This window comes from Macrobrachium rosenbergii, chromosome 48 (assembly GCF_040412425.1).
Source record: "Macrobrachium rosenbergii isolate ZJJX-2024 chromosome 48, ASM4041242v1, whole genome shotgun sequence".
Taxonomy (NCBI): domain Eukaryota; kingdom Metazoa; phylum Arthropoda; class Malacostraca; order Decapoda; family Palaemonidae; genus Macrobrachium; species Macrobrachium rosenbergii.
This window is the reverse complement of record NC_089788.1, coordinates 59,672,048-59,693,725: the sequence shown is the minus strand read 5'-3', so window position 1 is coordinate 59,693,725 and position 21,678 is coordinate 59,672,048. Positions and strand designations below refer to the sequence as shown.

The 21,678-nt window shown below is 37.6% G+C and overlaps 1 protein-coding gene across 1 annotated transcript in view; it reads left to right on the top strand.

Annotated features, from left to right (window-relative positions):
- Nucleotides 1-1,161: 1,161 nt before the first annotated feature.
- The window catches only part of LOC136831439 (uncharacterized), an 80,591-nt gene continuing 60,074 nt past the window's right edge, over nt 1,162-21,678 (top strand). Inside the window, exon 1 of the mRNA XM_067091904.1 lies at nt 1,162-1,221. Within this exon, the coding sequence (XP_066948005.1) occupies nt 1,207-1,221 (15 nt within the window). The 5' untranslated portion in view covers nt 1,162-1,206. The remainder of the gene's footprint in view (nt 1,222-21,678) is intronic.

The following is a 21,678-nucleotide window of genomic DNA, read 5'->3' as shown; positions in this document are numbered from 1 at the left end:
TATTGGTATGCCAAATGCCTCAGTCTTTTTTATTGGTACCCCAAACGCCTTAGTCTTTTTGTTATGGAAACCCAAATGCCTCAGTCTTTTGTTATTGGTACCCCAAATGCCTCAGTCTTTTGTTGTTGGTATCCCAAATGCCTTAGTCTTTTTGTTATTGGTACCCCAAACGCCTTAGTCTTTTTGTTGTTGGTACCCCAAAATCCTTAGCCTTTTTATTATTGGTACCCCAAGCACCTTAGTCTTTTTTGTTATTGGTACCCCAAATGCTTCAGTCTATTTGTTATTGGTACCTCAAACATCTCAGTCTATTATTGGTATCCCAAATGCATTAGTCTATTTGTTATTGGTTCCTCAAATGCTTTTGTCTCTTTGTTATTGGTACCCCAGACACCTTAGTCTTTTTGTTATTGGTACCCCACATGCCTCAGTCTTTTTGTTATTGGAACCCCAAACACATGCGTCTTTTTGTTATTGGTACCCCAAATACCTGTCTCGTTTTGTTGATAGCCCAGATGACTCAGTCTTTTTATTATTGATAACCCAACGCCTCAGTCTTTTTGTTATCGGTATGCCAAATGCCTCAGTATCTTTTATTGGTACCCCAAACGCCTCGGGCTTTTTGTTATTGGTAAGCTAACCGCCTCAGTCTCTTTGTTATTGGGACCCCAAACGCGCTAGTCTATTTGTTACTGGGATCCCAGTCATCGTAGTCTGTATGTAACGGGTATCCCAGTCGTTTCAGAAATTTTATTGGTAACATCAAGAACCTAAGTCCTTTTGTTATTGGTATTTAAAAATTTCAAACACGTAAGTCTTTCTGCTGTTGATATCCCAGACAGCTTGTTTTTTTATTGGTTCCCCGTTATTTCCAAGTTATTTTTTTATAAAGGTTAACTTAGGTCAAATATCAACTCTCGTTATCCACTATGTACGATTTATTTTTATCCATTTTCTATTTGTTTTTTAATTTAATATTCTAATTTTTTTAGTCATCTTCATCAAATTCTTATTCTACTTTCTTCCCTCTTGCCACACCTTCTACAGCATCCGAAACCGATAAAGAGGGAAGAGAGACAGAGAGAGGGACAAAAAAAGTCGGCGCCCAAATTCTCTCTCTCTCTCTCACTCGCTCCGGAGCGACGAGAGAGGTCCCTCCAGATCTCAGAACTCTCTCAGTCGGGAGCCGATCTTCCTAGCGGTAACATGTGGGCGCCTATGGTGTGTGTCATGAGTTTAGCGATCACTCCTCCTCCTGTATTTAGCGGTGAAATGTTTCCCCTCCTTTCGCGGTCACACTCAGGATGTATTGCATTTCCTTCTCCTTCCTCCTTCCCTGTGGTCAAGGTGTTGGATATAGTGGTTCGTTAGAAAGAGAGAGAAAAAATGATGTTCTTTTTGTTAATTAATGGATTATCACTTCTTCGGTAAGGTAGGATCGGGAGATGTTCTTATTTTGTAAGTCTTCTCTTCTGTTTTCTTTAGAAAAGCAGGACTTTGTTCTTCATTATTTGAGATGTGATCACGTCTTTGGTAAGTAGGTTGAGATGGTTTGACGTCATCTCAGGTGATTGATGAGTCTTTGGTTGGCCTCTTGTCATTGTTAATTACTCCCATTATTCTGTTTTAATCTCATTATAATAATCACCATATTTGTTGTGTTCATTACCTTCCAGCACTGTTCTTACAATAGTACTTGGGTCAATTTCCTTAATATTATTAATTATCGTTCCTTTTCATTATTATTATTATTATTATTATTATTATTATTATTATTATTATTATTATTATTATTATTATTATTATTACGACCCCGTAGAAGGAATTAAATTATTTTCTAGATTTCTCTCGAAAAGTGACTTAATTTGTTATATGTTTCCATTGACTGCAAGTTTTTCTTTTAACCTTGATTTAAAAACACGACTGATATGTAACTCCACTTTGGTGTACCGTACCTTTCTTATCGGCTGTGACCTTTTCCATAGGATTATTCTCTCTCTCTCTCTCAGGAACACCCACATCCACTATCATCACTTATAGCGTTATAGCGCCTTATTTATCACCATCTTCATCATTTCCGCCATCATCTTTCCATAACCTTTCACTCTCCGTTGATTTATCTTGATTGGGGTCAGTAACAGCCAAGGTAGGCGAAATAAGAGAGGAACTCGGTTTTGTTTTCATTATTGGATGCTGTCGACGTTGACGGCGATTGGTATAAATTTCAAGCAGCGACGAGGAAAGTTTGTGCACTAATCGATGTTTGTTGCTGGGTGTTAGTTGCACTGAATTATAATGTATTGTACAAGGGGTCTTCTTGGTATGTGATTGGGTATGTTTATATATGTATATATGTATGATTGTATATATACAAATTATACACACACACACACACATACACACACACACACATACATATATATATATATATATATATATATATATATATATATATATATATATATATATATATATATATATATATATATATATATATATATATATATAAGGGTTGACTACTGAGGGCGTCAACATCAAGATTCTCAGCAAGTAGTTTGGGATGAGGTTGCTGGCTCCATGCCCTTCGTTACCTGGCTTTGACCCACCTGGTACGTCGTTCACTGCCTACGTCAGGGGCACGCTCACTTCTTGTGGAACGGGTCCAGAGAAGTTTAGCACAAATCAAAAGAGTTGAGAATCAAGAAATTCGTGTTATATGCTAATTAGGGAGTTTTACTGGGTTCAGTTTTATTTACGCACGTCAGCAGAGTTGATGACACAGAACAGTTATTAGATATTTATTTTCTTATATATATATATATATATATATATATATATATATATATATATATATATATATATATATATATATATATATATATATATATATATATCAGCCCCATTCAGGGTCTGCCCTGTAGCGGGGATGGGGGTTTAGTACTGTCTGTGCACCTCGTGCGGTGCACTGTAGGCATTACTTAAGGTTCTTTTCAGCGTCCCTTCGGGCCTTAGCTGCAACCCCTTTCATTCCTTTTACTGTATCTCCATTCATATTCTCTTTCATCTTGCATTCCACCCTCTCATAACAATAGTTGCATAGTGCAACTGCGAGGTTTTCCATTTCAGCGTTGAATGACCTCAGGTCCCATCGCTTGGTCTTAGGTCTAAATTTTGTATTCTCTTTAGTTCTTCGTTGGACTGGTCGGTACCGTTCTCAGCTAGCACTCTGCAGGGCCCGCGTTCGAATCTCCGGCCGGCCAATGAAGAATTAGAGGAATTTATTTCTGGTGATAGAAATTCATTTCTCGGTATAATGTGGTTCGGATTCCACAATAAGCTGTAGGTCCCGTTGCTAGGTAACCAATTGGTTCTTAGCCACGTAAAATAAGTCTAATCCTTCAGGTCAGCCCTAGGAGAGCAGCTGTTAATCAGCTCAGTGGTCTGGTTAAACTAAGGTATACATTTTTTTCTTCCATTTAGGCTCTGTCCCAGCTCAGTTTCACCATCTTAGTAGAAGATATTCGTCGTTGTCAGCACTGCTTATTAACTAGACGCCAATGAAGAAAAAGACATAATTTAAATCTTAGTGATGACTGGATAACACTGATAAAAGCCTTTCATGCATAGTATGGTTCACCTCTTGAACTCCCACGCCATTTAAATCTTTGACTCGCGGCGCTGCACATCAGCTTTATTACTACACTCTGGCAGTTAAAACAACGGTACATGAGAGAGAGAGAGAGAGAGAGAGAGAGAGAGAGAGAGAGAGAGAGAGAGAGAGAGAGAGGAGGGCCGTGTACCCCTTTTGCAATGAGTGTAGGACTGGGTTCAATCGTCATAAAAATCATCAGCGTTTGATAATTCATTGGCGCTGAAATGTAAAGCTGAGCGAATAAGAAGAGTTGTTGGAGATTGGTTTTTAGTTTTTGCTATGGATGGAGCTACAATAGATAAAGGAGAGAGAGAGAGAGAGAGAGAGAGAGAGAGAGAGAGAGAGAGAGTTAAGTTGACATGATCCATAATAAAGGTATTATAAAAGCATTCAGGGTTGAGTTGTTTTATAATGACATTGTCTTAGAATAAGTTCGTACCCTATGTAAAACGCATGTGGAGGGCAAAATTATGTATTTGAACTAATGTATGGATAGTATACACATATAAACACAAACGTAGATTCAAGCAGTCATACACACACACACACATACTGTATATGTTCGTGCCTGTGTATATATAAATTTTATCACGAGATTAACAACTTGATATAAAACATGAACTGAATTTTTTTATTGAAAATACCTTAGATTAAAAAAAAAGACGAAAGATCTCGCACTCCGTCGTTTCACTTTCCTCGTGGCAAAGTACTTTCCCTCTCTCTCTCTCTCTCTCTCTCTCTCTCTCTCTCTCTCTCTCTCTCTCTCTCTCTCTCTCTCTCTCTCTCTCTCTATCTATATATATATATATATATATATATATATATATGTATATATATATATATATATATATATATATATATATATATATATATATATATATATATATATATATATATATATATATATATATATATATATATATATATATATATATATATATATAGTTCCCTGAGGACATATGAATTTCAACAAAAGCTTTCTTGCCGATCTGCGTTGTGTGCATCGCCAAATGTCCGGAGCAACGGAGTTCGTAGCCCCAAGCCTTGAGAACTGTTGTTAAATAAGCGCACAAAGAGAGGTATGTCGTGTCTGGGATCTTTGATTGAACCATAATAGAGTACAGTATACAGAACAGTCTATATACTTAAACAAAAGAATTTCAGTTCCCCCATCTCCCTTCCACAAGTCTTGATCTACCGCAATCATCCGTCCAGCACCTCTCCTTATCCGCCAGCTAGCACTTTTGTAGTCACCCTGTCTCCCTTTTTTACAAAATTTTTGAATTAGACACCCTTTTCATAGCCCCCCTCTTCTTCCAAAAAAAAAAATATATATATATATATATAATTTCTATATATATATGTATATATATATATATAAACATTGAACTACAAATCTCGTGTAATATCCAATTCGCGCTACATCGGGAACATTATCGAAGGGGAATTGTAAGTGATAAATGGTTTGGTACCTAAGTGACTCGAACACTCGACAGTACGAACCAACGACTTCCAGTCGACGTTCAAAACCATTCGGCTATCAAACCATTTTTGACTGAAAATTCCCATCGGTGATATTCCGGAAGCAGTGCGAATTGGGTATTAAACGACATTTGTAGCTTAATGTTTGTATATATAATGACACGGTGATGTGATCAAAATTCACACACACACACACACATACACATGCACACACACACACACACACACACACACACATATATATATATATATATATATATATATATATATACATTTAAACCCATTTTCACCGAGAGGACGCTCAATCCTGAGTTTCTAACTTCTGATTCTCAGAAATTCTTTTGGAATGAGCTTGCTAACCCCATTCCTTTCTCTACAGTCGCAAAGGGTTTCAGTAAAACACGCCTTTGTGTGTTAATGTGTTCATATACTTTTATAGGTCTACACTCAGGGAGATGGCTGATCGTCCTGGGTATTTCACAACAAAGAAAATCTTTGAAAAACTGCTCAGGAATCCATAACTTTTTGAGAAAAGTGATTATGGAAAAACTTCACGGAGAAAAAAGATTAAGGAAAAGCTTGATGGAGAAAAGAAATTATGGAAAAGAGAGAAGTGAAAAAAGCTATGAAAGTTTCATGCTCGTGATCACTTCCGTTAATCAAACACGACTGACTTTAAAAGTCCAAGCCGAAGGAGTCTCATGGAGGGCGGGAAATGCTCCTGTTCTCCGGGACTCATTTTCTGGTTTTTTCGTCTTTTCAGCGCCGTTTCCTCTCGTCGCTGCTTACCTTCACCTGCTATTACCCCTCTTCATGATTGACACCAGTGAAACGCTCACACACTTCCCGATTCACCTTTCACCTTTTATGAAAGACCTTTTCACACTCACACACTTTTTCTTTGTCTCTCGGTCTCTCCCCTTTTCTGCCCGCGCCCTTTTCTTTTTTTACTATGGACGATGTTGCAATGGAAATCTTTATGCTTTTAGATGCAGCCGTGTAGAATTTTTCATAATATTCATTACATTCACGCACGTTTTGTATATATGTAAATATAAATGTTATATATGTATATATATATATATATATATATATATATATATATATATATATATATATATATATATATATATATATATATATGTGTGTGTGTGTGTGTGTGTGTGTGTGTGTGTGTATGTGTATGTGTATGTGTGTCTCAAGAGAGAGAGAGAGAGAGAGAGAGAGAGAAGGGGAAATGAGGCAATTGTATTCACATGCCCATTTATATCGTGCACTACTTAAACTTGGAGAGGTCACGCAGTTTAAAAGATGCGCAAAATATTAAAAGTGTTTATATAGATACCGAAAACTGCTTTCTTCGTCTTAGGTGATAATGCACCCAAGTGTCTACCTCCTCTCAGAGGCTCTGCTTTTTACGAGTACTTTTTCGGCCCTTGATATATTGAGCTCAAGTGATAGAGTTCCTCGTGACACCAGTCTGACCACCTTTTCCTTAAGATATTTTGCGGAAATCAGTAATGCTATTTTTGCTTGCGGTTTCTAAGACTTGAAACCTTTCCTTCTCTTAGCTGTAGGTCAAGACTCGCTCCTTTCTTTTCTCCTTTTTACATTCCATTGATCCTGCCTAGGTAAGGGCGCTTGTTCATAAGTTGAATAGAGGACTACTTTACACACACATGCTCATTAATGTATGTATGTATGTATGTTTGTATGAATGTATGATATTATATATATATATATATATATATATATATATATATATATATATATATATATATATATATATATATATATATTATATGTGTGTGTGCGTGTGTGTGTATGTGTATGTGTGCGTCCAATACTAGCCTGTTTCCCCTAACAAAGGGTGGTACCAGATAAAATACAAAGTAATGATCATTTGCACAGTTTTACCTTATAACTGCTCAGTTGCGGATGAACCCAGTGTACAGACAACTTCCACATTTCCTGCTTCACACACCTCCACATAAGGCTCATCACCATCTCGTTGAACCGCTTACACAAACTGCGCCATTCACTGACATATCGCAGGCCCTCTCGCTCTTCCTGAATATTAACGCCTTTCCTCTCCAATACCTGTGTTTACCATCAATCCAGGTCTTTCTAGGTCTCCCTCTCTTCTTCCTTCTTAAAATGTCAGAATTTGGTCTTTTCCCTAGTCTATCGGCCTCCATTCTCTCCATATAACCGAACCATCTCAAAACAGTCCGGTCTATCCTTGTACGTTTGGTAACCTTTTTACCTCCCGTTTATTTCGGTCTGTGTTTGTCTGACTTGCATTTTTCTTTGGCCACAAACTACTCAACCGATTCGTCAAAGGTTTCAACCTTTTTTCTTTCATTCGTATTCTCTTTGGCGTTTGGAGATTTGTTTCTGTCGCTCCAGTCCAAACTTCACCGAGTAAATATATACTTGTCTTAGTGAATGTATTTATTGTCCCAGTAGATCACATCAAGGTGAACAATAATAAACCCAACCCTTGGACTTTCATTGCTTTTTTGCCAATCGTTATAGAACAGTCATTTTTGTACTACAGTATTTACTGTTATAGTAGTTATGTTATAGAAAAGTAAATGATGTAAACTGCTTTAGGTAAACTCTCTTTCTCTCTCTCTCTCTCTCTCTCTCTCTCTCTCTCTCTCTCTCTCTCTCTCTCTCAAACACGGTACACACCACAAATTTACTACAAACTCTGGTTTCCTACCACCATTCCCGTCTTTGCGCATTAAAAGAGTAAGAGGAAAATACTTTAATAAATAAATACTACCCTTAACGTCGTGCTTCATAAGGATCAAAGTACCGAGCATTTCTGAACACAGGTTTTATCTTTTTGCCGCTGAGCTTGTTTGAGTGTCGCGCGTTTATCAGGTCAGGTCTGTTTGATCATAGCCTTGTTTTGTTTCCAATTTGGCCAGATATCTTTACTGTTCACGTCTCCACATCATAAACGGATTTACTTAATGCATTTATACCAGGCAGAAGGTCGTCTGGTCTTTCAGTTAAAATGTGATCATCGAAATATATTTGCACTGCGCAAAATGTAGTTTCTTCCCGTCACGACCTGAACCTTTTTTTTTTTTTTTTTTTTTTTTTGAGTTGGCATCCAAATATTTGCATCCACCCCACTTCGCATTCATTTGCTTTCTTTTGTTCTAGTTTTCCTTCCTCGTTTATATATTTCCTTTGTTTTTCTTATCCTTGGAAATTGACATAAAAAATTAAGTAAAAAAATAAACGCTCCCTCTCCATTTCGTTCGTTTCCGTATTCTTTTTCTCCGTCGCTTCCTTATTCGTTAACCACTTAACCTTCCTTTGCTTTTCCCTTTTGAGATCAAATACCGATTTAATTTCTTTCCCCCGCCTCGCTCTACTTCCTTTTGACGATGAAATTACAATTTGATAATATCTCCTCCTCCTCCTCCTCCCCCGCCCCCATACGAGGAGCCGAATCAGCGGATTTGGTCGTCTGTTGTGTGGGAGCGTTCCCTCCAAAAGTGAACGGCCATCTGTTATGAAAAGAGAAAATCTCTTTCCGTTGAAGATTAATTTTGGTTATTTTTATTTTGCTCCGATTCTGTGTATTTTAATGGTTCGGGATGAACGTTCAAGGAACTTTTAACTAGTAATTTGCATGAATTAATTAAAAGATAAAAATTAAAACTTTTAGAATGCAACTGTACAGAGCGCAGCAATATGCATTGGTAGTCTCAAGCCATTTTGCTTCGTGTCACGTTAGGAATCGAACTGAGAGAGAGAGAGAGAGAGAGAGAGAGAGAGAGAGAGAGAGAGGAGACGGCGCGACATGGAAGGGGTGGGGTGCGTGTGGGGGAGAGGCGAGGCAGAAATTACAGACCAAAATATGAATAAAATATCTTCGCAAGAACTTATTGGACAATTGAGTAATTTAAGTCATCTTAGTGGTATAATACACACACACACACATATATATATGAAAGAAATTTTATCACATCACCGTGATTCATATACAAGCATTAAGCTACAAACGTCCTTTAATATCCAATTCGCTCTACCTCGGAAATAATATATTTTCATATATGTTACCGAAGGGGAATTTTTAGTTGATAATAAGTTCGTCGTCCCGAGAGCCCACGGGACGACGAATTTATTATCAACTAAAAATTCCCTTCGGTAACATATATGAAAATATATTATTTCCGAGGTAGAGCGAATTGATATTAAAGGACGTTTGTAAGCATAATGCTCATATATATATATATATATATATATATATATATATATATATATATATATATATATATATATATATATATATATATATATATATATATATATATAAATTATGGATAGAGAGAGAGAGAGAGAGAGAGAGAGAGAGAGAGAGAGAGAGAGAGAGAGAGAGAGAGAGAGAGAGATGGGAGTGGGAGCAAGCTTTGCAACCTAAGTGATTGGACAGACAATTGCCAAATACAGGTGACATCCGGTGCATAATGAGAGATGACAGGACATGCATTGTCATCTGATTCGTTGACAAATTGACTTGTAAGCGGCATCACTTGACTGTGGAGAGGAAACAATAACAATCACAAGCAGGAAGCTGTGAAAAAAAACATCACAACCATGTCATATTATACTTCTGGAATCATAGCAATTATTCACTGTTGAAAAATAACTGCTTAATCAGCAGGAATGTTGAAATTAGTGAGACCACAAGATGATATGGTTAGTCTTCGAGTGAGAATTTCAATTATAGTGGCTTGGCCTTGGGTGGTTGAAGGTTAGCATTGCTTGGCTAGCAATGCAAGTATTTATACGAAGTTATTATTATTATTATTATTATTATTATTATTATTATTATTATTATTATTACTTGTTCTATGAAAAACGGAATTTTGTTGCAGATTAAAAAGACAGTTATTTAGAATTTCAGTCCAAACATGCTGATTTGCAGTAAATAAGTATTTGACTCATTTTTTTATTATAAAATAATAAGTATAACGCTCAGGGTTACATGTAAACCTCAAATTACACGTTGTTAGTGAAAGCTCTAGTATAATTATTTAATATATTTCTTTTTCCAATTATTAAGTACTGCTATGGCAATGGCTGGGTCTAGTATTTAATGGTCTTGGTGTGCGCGGAAAAAAGTCATTCATTTCCATAGATGTCAATCACATTATTTTGCACAAGTCTGAGGAGGAACAAAGACGAGGTCTTTCAACTCTCCTCTCTCCTCACCCATTCTCCTGACTCCTGAGGTGGCCTGTCTAACGGAGTCCTTCCTTACTCAGTATGGGAACAATTGGGTCGCGTCTTTGCCCTTTTCGGGATCTCCACATTGGTCACTCTGTGGTCCCAACTCAGCGAACAGACCACCACAAACCAATCTCCCTCAGGCGACGTAAGACCCCGCCCACCATTCAAAGGTTCTCTACAAGGAGTAAAGATATCCTTAAGTCCCGCAGGGCAGAAGGACCCCGAAGGTCACTCGGGCTCCGAAGGACGTCGGATTGCTCTGAAAGTGAAATTAAGATTCCAATTATAGAGAAGTCTGTCCATCTGTCTCTCACGCACACATAAGCGCCTATCCAAATGCGTTTGATTGTGGTGAATTATAAAATTAGCTGAGTAATTCCTCGTGCGCTTAGATAAATTTAATTCCCATAATTGCTTAAGTCGAAAACTGTCCGCAGATGTAGCAGACAGTTTAAGGAAAATAAAAGAGTACTGAGCGTAAATATACAGCATTCCACTTGAACACACACACACACACACATACATGATACACAAGTACGTAGGTAGGTAGAGTAAAAGAGAGATTTAGGAGACCACACTGCAATACTGTAGCAGTTCCCACACGCACAGAAAATGAAGCTGTTCAACGAAAACCTTTTCAGAGCGTCAACAAAGCTCTCAGCTGTAACCCACTGAGTCGTTCAAGATATTTGTATGTTGCTTATCGCAATACGCTGGGCGTCATCACCAAACTGATTCAAAAGTATTTAGGTTAACTTAATTCTAAAGCAACAAAGGGCAGTAACTATGTCAGTGATAAAAACACTGCTCCTTAAAAATCAAAGGCCTCGGTTCTTTAGTTAATGTGCAAGAGTTCATGCGTACCAAGTCATGTGGATGCCGTATATATTCAAATTCTATTTGTATGCTGTCATGTATGTCTTAACGTCTGTGCAAGACATGTTATATAATGCCGTCCGTAGACGCGTTCAGTTCAGAGCTACAGCCAGATGTTACGTAATGCCCTAGAATATTAATATAATCAATTATTGTTGTGTTCGTATCGAATCAGACACACGAGCTTCGGTCCTATAAGTTAAGTATATCTTAGTTTAACCAGACCACTGAGCTGATTAACAGCTCTCCTAGGGCTGGCCTGAAGGATTAGACTTATTTTACGTGGCTAAGAACCAATTGGTTACCTAGCAACGGGACCTACAGCTTATTGTGGAATCCGAACCACATTATAGCAAGAAATTCATTTCTATAACCAGAAATAAATTCCTCTAATTCTTCATTAGCCGGGCGGAGACTCGAAGTCGGGCCTAGCGAGTGCTAGGCGACAACTCTACCGACTCTCCCAAGGAAGAGCTAATATATATATATATATATATATATATATATATATATATATATATATATATATATATATATATATGTGTGTGTGTGTGTGTGTGTGTGTGTATAAAGCAAAAGAACTTTTCCTTCGTGGCATTTGCCTTTATTTATACATTCATCACGTTCCATATCTTCGTGATTCGGTTTTATTCATACATACATACACACACACAAACATATATATGTATGTATATTGTGTTCATACATAACCATTTGAAACTAGACAAGGATAATTATACGCACAGTTATATATTTAAACGAGTGTTTATAGCGTAAACGCAGCACCAAAAACTGGCAAAGTACCAATGAAAGATCGCCGACCACAGCAGCCAAGAGCAAAAAGTAAAGATCATGACCAGAATGCAAACGAAGGTCGTACGTCCCTTCGGTCCCACAATGAAAACAAACAGCAGGGGACGACCCCAGGACGCTACGGAAAGTGAGAGTGGATATACTCAAATCAGATAGAGAGAGAGAGAGAGAGAGAGAGAGAGAGAGAGAGAGAGAGAGAGAGAGAGAGAGAGAGAGAGAGAGGTTGGGGAATGGAACGAGTTCCATTTGTTTCACCCGAGGGCAAGTAGCTAAAATAAATATTTCCTCATTCGGCGCTGCAAACGAACACTCCATAAGCTAATCTCTGTTTTCACTTCCTTCATTCAATGGCTGGTCTTGTATAACTTGAATCACCCCTGTATATGTATATATATATATATATATATATATATATATATATATATATATATATATATATATATATATATATATATATATATTATATATCTAAACGTCCTTTAATATCTATATATATTTTATATATTACCGAAGGGGAATTTAGTTGATAATAAGTCCACCGTCCCGTGGGGTCGAACCAGCGACGGACGAGGAATCAGGACTACAGTGACGCACTAACGCAGTCGGCCACTGCGTTAGTGCGTTAGTCCTGATTCTCGTCCGTCGCTAACGGGGACCTCATTCAAACTCGGGATGGTATCTAATATTTATTCAGAAAAAGTTACAAGCTTTCTTGGACATATGAATCACGGTGATTGATAAAAGTATGAGGTATATTTAGTAATATATATATATATATATATATATATATATATATATATATATATATATATATACATATATATGAGAGAAAGTGTTAGTATGCGTTTACTTACATATGAATTTTTTGTCATCCAGTTTCTCTATTCGTTCGTATGTTTGTTAATTGTTCCCAGTTATTTCCTGGAAGAAAAAAAATGCTTTCCTCACAAAGTATGATCCGCAGTTGTCAGTAACTGCTAAAGACGATGAGAAAGAATTGGTGGTATACTACTGTACAACTGATACCACTGCTACTACCACTGCTGCTGCCCAGTTTTTTCTTCGATGTCCATAAAAAAGGCTCCACCTCCGTACAGGAGAGAGTGAAAAGAAATGCCTAAAGTGAGGTTACCTTAGCCCTCTGCGTATCGGTTTTAATAAAGTATTTTTTTAATAGATTCCAGAGAACTTTCATTGCCAATTTCATTTTTTTGTTTGTTTTGACCTATAAACCAGTTTCGTTGCAATTCTATGAGCATAACTAATTTTATGATCAATTTGTGACGATTCTGTTCTCAGTTTCAGCTGTTTCTATGAATGGTTTTATCCAGTGACCTGTGTTACCCAGTTTTGGCCAGTATTATGATCAAATTTAGTTCGCTCTAAGAGAACAGTTTTGGCTAATTTTATGATCAGCTTTTGTTAATTCCATGAATAGTTTTAGCTACTTCTATGAAGTTTTTTTTACTCAATTCTATGATCAGTTTTAGCCATTTTTATGAATAGTTTTAGCCAGTGTTAGTGAAACTTTTTTAACTGGTTTAGATGGAGTCGGCCTTATGCCAGCACGGGCCTTTACTTAAAGAATGATCTGTAAGTGTGGTAATGTGTTTAAAGGAATTGGAGGCCTGGTGTGGCTCTCTGAACCGAACCAACCGAGATTTTTTTTTTTTGTATCTTTCATCACCTATCTAAAACATTAGTAGTGCTCAGATTCCTTTCCTGGACCATATCTGTTCGATGGATTATTTGTTTCCTTTATTTCTTATGGAATCCATCCTTAGTTCATCATTTAGAGCATGAAGGTAACAGCCAATATTGCCGGGACTTTCCCTAAAGTCACCCCGTTTTCTCTTAAACTTTACTTTGTAAAATAAGACAAAAATCCTTACCCAGTCCCAGTAAGGACTGAAACTAATCTCAGTGAGGCGAGAGAAGATATCTTTTCAAATTTCGAGTGTGAAGGGTCGTGATGTCCAACGACTCTTGTTCCATTTTTTCCTTAGCAAGCAATTACCCGCGCCTTTGTATCTCTCCTAATCAATCACGACACTTCTAGTGAAGGACTTTCTGGTGTCATGGAACGAAGTGACTTCCTGAAACAAATGCCCGACTTCATGGACTTTGTTAACCGTTTCGGTCTTCCGGACTCTCTGATGCGAATTAGCTGGAGTTTTTGAAGTCCGCCTTTTGCAGGATGCAGGACTTCTTGCGTATGTGTACATGAGTTTCTGTTTCTAGAAGGGGTTTTCAGGTGCCCGAATTCATGGATTCTATTAACCATTTTGGTCGCTCGGACTTCTTACGTGAGCTGGGGCCGTTTTTTCAGGATTTCATGATTTCATGCAATGGTATTTCAGAGTGTAAAGTAACTGGGACTGACTGCTTTCACTCGCTGTCCGCAGTATTCCAGCATCATAACTTAGTTAAGTCTTGTTGCCTTATTAATTACGGCGACGACCATCCGATTCTACACAGGAGGCCAAGTTGCACGCACATCGTAGACAGTAACTCTCTGTGGAACCATTCATTCATTAACCACGCTTTTTCTCTCGTAAATTTGGTACGTGTCTCTAATTTCGGCCATCATTCAGGCCGGTCTGTAAATATGTAGCTGTATAATTCTGCCTTTGTCTTTGAAACTTGCTCTCCTTTTACATTAGTCAGATAGAACTTCCTAATTTGGATCGTTATCAAGATTTTTTTTTTCTTCTAATTAACCAGAGTTTATTTTCGAATCCTTAAGAGGCAGGAATATTTTTAGGGGTCCTCCCCTCGAGGTTTGTCAAGAGAACTGAACCACAAAAGACATGTTTAATTAATTTATCAGGAGTTACTATAGTTAAAAGAAAGCCATAAAATATACCTGGAACGTATTAAATGCCATTACAGACTGCAGACGTGTGTTCATGTTCTTCAGAGAAGTTTGCTCAGCAAGATTAATAATAATAATAATAATAATAATAATAATAATAATAATAATAATAATAATAATAATAATAGGTTTGGAACTGGGGTCCTAGACGTGCAGAGGGAATGTGTCTGTGTGTTTGACACTTGCGACCCCGCACCTCCTGAAATAAATACACATTGCACAAGGTTGTGTTGCCTGTCAAAAACATTTTGATTTCTGTAGGGATGCAATGATGCTAGGATCAGAAGGAGACTGAATCATGAATGAGCGTGGAATGGTTGATGTTTGCAGGTGATACGGCACTGGTTAAGGGTAATGAAGAGAAATTGCAGAAAATAATGTAAGTGTTGGCAAAAGGAGAGTAAATGTGAGCAAGGGCAAGACAATGAAGGTAAGAAGTAACCAGGAAGATGTAGTAATGAATGTTAATAAATTAGAAGGTGAAGAGGGGAAGGAGTTGATTCACCCGGGAGACAGATCCTTTGCTTCACAAGGTGTTGCAGGCGGTGATGATGATGATGATGATTCGGGAGTGAACAAAAATGATGTTGGTGGGATGAGAGAAGAGGCGAGTCATCATATAGGCGTAGCAGGGTGTGTACAAAACATTGGGAAGACTTGAGCGTATTTAAAGGCCAAGGTCGGAGTGTATGAAGGGACGGTTGAACTAACGCTCCTTTATGGAAATAAGTCTGGATGTTGAATATGAATGAAAGAGGTGAAAACGAAATTGGTTTGATTCACTGTTTGTACATTTTTTGTGGTATAAACTGTAAGAAGAATTGAAAGGGTGAGGAATGTGGAGGCTTGCAGAAGTAGTGGTAAAAAGGTTAGTGAAGGTGAATGGATGAACAAGATGTTTTGAGAGGGTTCAGTCATGTTGAAAGAATAGAGGACAATAGACTGATGGAGGAAAAAGGACTGGAAGACTTAGCAAGAGGTATCAAAATCGAATCGTTATTTGATTAAACTGATCAAATGCCAACTGTCCTTGAATTATTTAATTAGGAGAGGCCTTTACGTGCAGAAAGCACGATAGTGTGTGTGCAAGTTAGAAGTGAATAACAGCGCACCGTGTGCTAGAGGTTCAACACGATGCTGTTGAGACTGATGTGTTGGTATAAGAAGCAGCCAATGTCGTGAAACTTCTCTGTACAGCGAGTTTCAGCTGCGATTCAGTGTTCAGTGGTTGAAATATCAACGTACTGCAGCAGGTACCGTTGTGTTTATTTTACTTGGTGTACCCAATCGCTATCAGAGGAAAGAAAGTTGAAGATAGTTTACCGCGTGAACGAATTCATGGGTATTGGAGAGTGCCATTTTCTTATTTTGTAATCAGTCCAATACTTATATAATTTTACCAGAACGTTATTTCATTCCATTTGGTATAAAGAGACAATATCAACAGCAATGAAATAACGACAGTGTTTTATTGTTACTTAGAAATAACAGATTTATGGTATAAATTCTGAAATAAATCAAAGAAATTGGAAATGCGAGTTCTGTACTCGAACTTCCCCTGGTCTAATTTGTGTTTATAAACGAATGTGGCTGGCCACGGACTGTCTCGTTGCCACTTCACATTCCCATCTGTTCGTTAGAGAGAGAGAGAGAGAGAGAGAGAGAGAGAGAGAGAGAGAGAGAGAGAGAACCTTACCTTTGCCCCTTCGTTCTAAATCTTGGCCCTTGGTAATTATATATCCCTTTAACCATTCACTCTACCCCTAGTGCACTTCGAGCCCGTTCACACACACACACACACACACACACACACACACACACATGCGCTCGCGAGCGCGTATGGCTTTACGTCCTCTGGTAAAAGAGCAAGGCCGTAACATTTAGGATGGAATACAGTTAATCTCCCGCCAATTTCTGTGGCCGCTCTGCTCCTTCCAACCGACTCGGACTGTTGAGTCGTTCTTACCGCATGCAGTACTCTCTCTCTCTCTCTCTCTCTCTCTCTCTCTCTCTCTCTCTCTCTCTCTCTCTCTTCCATTATAATCATATTTAGGGGGACAGCCTAGCAATGGTGTACTTGCTGTAAATGGGTCCTAGAGCCACCCGTACGTGCTTTGTTGTCATTTTTTTTTTTTGTAGTATCCTCGAGCCATCAAGTCTTGCTCTCAAGTGTTCGTGTGTTTTTATAGCAGAATTAGGTGGTCTCTTCTCTCTCTCTCTCTCTCTCTCTCTCTCTCTCTCTCTCTCTCTCTCTCTCCTTCGGTGCCTGTGAAATTTTCTTAGTCTTTGCTCAAGGTTTCTATTCTGCCAACATTTTTATGCAGTTATACGAAAAGTTCAGTGGTTTATAATTACCACAGCAGATTATTATTTATTATAGGTATATAAAGTATGTGTATGTGTGTGTGAATGTATGGAATCCTGTGTTGATTGAAGTGAAAAACCAATTCAAATCCAATTCTGAGGACTAACAGTAAGTGAAATAAAATGTAGAATTTATAAACTTAACAAAAAAGCGAATATAGAATAATTACTGCAATTAAAAAAAAAGAATAATGTTGTCATTAAATTGAACTTTGGCGTTTCCAGAACTCTTCCTGCGATATGATCGCGGATCCCAGCCGTCATAGTGATGAGATAAAAAACATATTCCTCGAGTCTTTTATTCCTCAGAATTTACGGGTAACAAGAAGTTCTTCTGAGGTACGTTTATTGATCATCTTTGTGAATTCTGTATTTGAACCGACAAACAAGAATATTAGCAGTGAAAATGAAAATTTCCATCCTCATCTTAGGTACTACTAATGCTAAATGCTATTAGGAATCGCACCAATAACGGCAGTGCTGTTGGTGGTCGTAGCACTGTTGCTAATATTATCGTATTATTATCATCATCGTCCCTACTATTATGCAGCCGCAACAAATTTGATATAATAATAATAATAATAATAATAATAATAATAATAATAATAATAATAATAATAATAATAATAATAATACATAAAACGAGTCCACGTGACTTATTAATAGTCCAGGTTTTGAATTTTCGCATTTCGAATCTCATTTTTTCATTATTATTATTATTATTATTATTATTATTATTATTATTATTATTATTATTATTATTATTATTATTATTATTATTATCGTTGTAGTTACCTTTATTGGTGCTTTCGTTGTTCTTGGAAACACTTCCATATTCCCAAAACGCGCGGACAGCCTAAAATGGAAATTCACACGAATAAATAATATTTTGTTAAGAATTATAGACGTATCAATATTCAGGTCAAGTCCACTACCTTGGTTTGCAAAGAATGTGTGATATGAGTCTATATATCTTATGTAAACAATAAACATCTTTTCTGTTTAATACTTCACGTTCATTTTTATTGGACATATTTATTACATCCTCTGTCACTATGACAGAATTCCAAAATTAGTAACAGTTTGAGGAAATAAGAACAAATAATTGACATGTCGCCATTTACCAAAATTCGTTTATCTGTTCAACCTCAAAAGAGTTGTGGTCTCATGCAAAGAGTGATCTATACCAGATATTGTATACATATATATTATGTATATGTATATATATATATATATATATATATATATATATATATATATATATATATATATATATATATCATCATAAAATATTCTTTTCATGAGACCAGAAATCTATTGAGATTCAACATTTAAACGAATAATAGTTGTTGAATTCATGTTTATTTTTATTGAAGCTTTTAAAAAGAAAAATGTTGTGATAGAAAAATTTTATAATATATATATATATATATATATATATATATATATATATATATATATATATATATATATATATATATATATATATATATTATAAAATGTTTGTTGTTTAAAAGCTTTAATAAAAATGAATCTGAATTCGACAGGAATTAATTCTCCTCAAGACTCGTTCTTGGTGTGGTCTTCCAGGCTGACTTATAAAAAGAGAGAGAGAGAGAGAGAGAGAGAGAGAGAGAGAGAGAGAGAGAGAGAGAGAGAGAGAGACTTAATCTCCAAAGACAAAATAAATTCTAAGGTCATGGAGAAGACACCTATTATCGCACTTATTATGGCGTCTTCTCAGATAGCGAGAGAAAGAGAGAGAGAACCTGAGAGCGTGACGGGAATCGTTGCCTCGTGGCATTACGAACGCTGCCTCTCCCAGGTGTGGCTCATGATTTCGTTTCCTTTTTTCTTCTTCTTTTTACTTTTGTTCCTAAACAGGAAACGTCCTCTTTCCATAACGTTTATGAAGGACTTGTTTTTCTTGTAAGTTACCATTGCTCTCTTTTCTTTTTTATTTATTTTTGTTAATGGCCTCTTTCATTTTATATAGACTCGGGTGATTTGCTGATGAAATTTACTTGAGGAACGCTTCCGTCCGAGTGACGCATACCTTCATACCCACGACGCAGACACGAGGTCAGCGCGCAGGATCCCATTTCTATTTGCCGTATAACGTCATCCGAATGTGATACTCGTATTCCAATGCGGATTAAGGCCACTCAAACATCCCGCCTGTCTTGAGTCAGGTGAGGTCAGCCCGGCTGTGGGAAGGCGTGGGCAAGGTGTGGGAAAATCATGATGTCTTTCTGCAACGGTGATTTCTCGTGTAAATGACGAGGGGTACCACTGCACGACAATTCGGGCCATAGATCATACCCAAGGCTTTCCGCAGAGATAAGGGCAGTCGCAGGGAAATGTTTCTTATGTACGTGTATGTATATAAATATTGCATACGTATGTATGTATGTATGTATGGAAAAGCAACAGACGCACACAGCGACCTCCCTGATGTACGAAAAAGGAACGGAAGACCATGAAAAGACGGAGCTGACCTCTCTCGTCGTCAAGATGTATTTATTCACCTCGTATTATTTCATTTGAAAACAGTTTTCGGAGAACAAAGACTGGAATATGGAGGTCACTTAGTTGTCGTCGTCTCTCTCTCTCTCTCTCTCTCTCTCTCTCTCTCTCTCTCTCTCTCTCTCTCTCTCTCTCAAGCACACACAAATGATCCAAGATGATAATTAAGCTGCTGGCCCTTCCAGTTATACCAATGTGAGGAGCAATTTTAACTCCATCAGGCACTTCGTGGCTAATTCCAAAGTCAAATTGATATTATTACTTCCAATTGCTACTGCAAATAATGACTGGGTCCACTAAGGGGGGCGGGGGTGGGGGGGGGCGCTCTCAGTGAGGTAATTCCCCACTCTTGGAACCGTGTTACAAATACTCTGCTGGTCTCGAAAACTGTAAGTTTGGGCATCTTCGTCTAGTTGTACTGTACATAACGATCTGTTTCCTGCTTTGACTGTTAATTTTAATATCTCTCTTAACGTCACTAGTTCTTTTTAAATGACGTTTACATTTTTTTTTATCTGAAAGTTGCGGACAACGGTTAACCGTTATCTATTGTATGATCAAATTCCTTTATTGAGGAAACGGAGTTTCTTGCTCTCTTGAATACAGGAGTGCCAACACGCTTGTATATGAATACAAACAGGTTCCCTTTCTAGCATAGATGCTATCTTTAAGCAGCCCAGAGTGTTACTAGGACTTTTTTTTCGGCAAATAATAGACATGGCGTAAGTGACCACATCCCAAATTTTACCAAAACGGCAGATGAAACAGCAGCACTAATAAGATCGCCCTGTTGGGTTTTAGATCAAGCAGTCGTTCTGTTGAGGGACGTTGTATCCTTAGAAACTGACGCAGAAAAGATTCTGCTTTAGGTGAAGCTCTGGTTTTCCTAAGCAGATTTATAATTGGTGTTGGGTGTAAACAATCCCTTGCACCGGTGGTCAGTTAAAAAGAACACCAGCCCCAAGGTGGAATATCCAATGCCGTTTACCCCATAAATCAATGAAGGCTGCCTTTACGGGCTACCGTTACCATCCTGCATATGTTACCTAATTGCTATAAAATACTATAAAAACAAGTAAAAAATGCGCCGAACTTTCTTCGGCGCAATCGAGTTTTCTGTACAGCGTATAATCAAGGCCACCGAAAATAGGTCTATCTTTTGGTGGTGTAGGTATAATGCTGTATGAGCCGCGGCCCATGAAACCTTAACCACGGCCCGGTGGTGGTCTGTCCTATATCGTTGCCAAACCCAAGATTATGGCTAACTTTAACCTTAAATAAATAAAAAAATAATGAGGCTAGAGGGCTGCAATTTGTTATGTTTGATGATTGGGGGGTGGATGATCAACATACCAATTTGCAGCCCTCTAGCCTCAGCAGTTTTTAAGATCTGAGGGCGGACAAAGTGCGGGCGGACAGACAAACCAGCACAATCGTTTTCTTGTACAGAAAACTAAAAACAAGAGCCAGATGCCGATCTTAAATCAAACAGTCTGAGCGTCAGTTGATGATAATTCCGATTCCGTGATATAACTGGAAAACAAGTTCAGTTGAAGTGTGGGCAAAAGTAAGAAAAATTATAAGGAAACTCACTTTGGTAACTTCACCAGCCACTCATTGCAGTAGCCGCATGCTTTATAGTCGGGAAGACGGAAGTGCAGGCCATTTTTCAAAGATTTCAAGAATGATATTTACGGTAATTATCGTCCCAGATACCCAAAACCAATATGCAAATAGGGTTTTCAGCCATGGAATCCCTAAAAATACTTTGTGTTGTTCCACGGGGGCTTTTATAAGTGTAATTTTGTTATGTATTCCAGGATCGGAACTA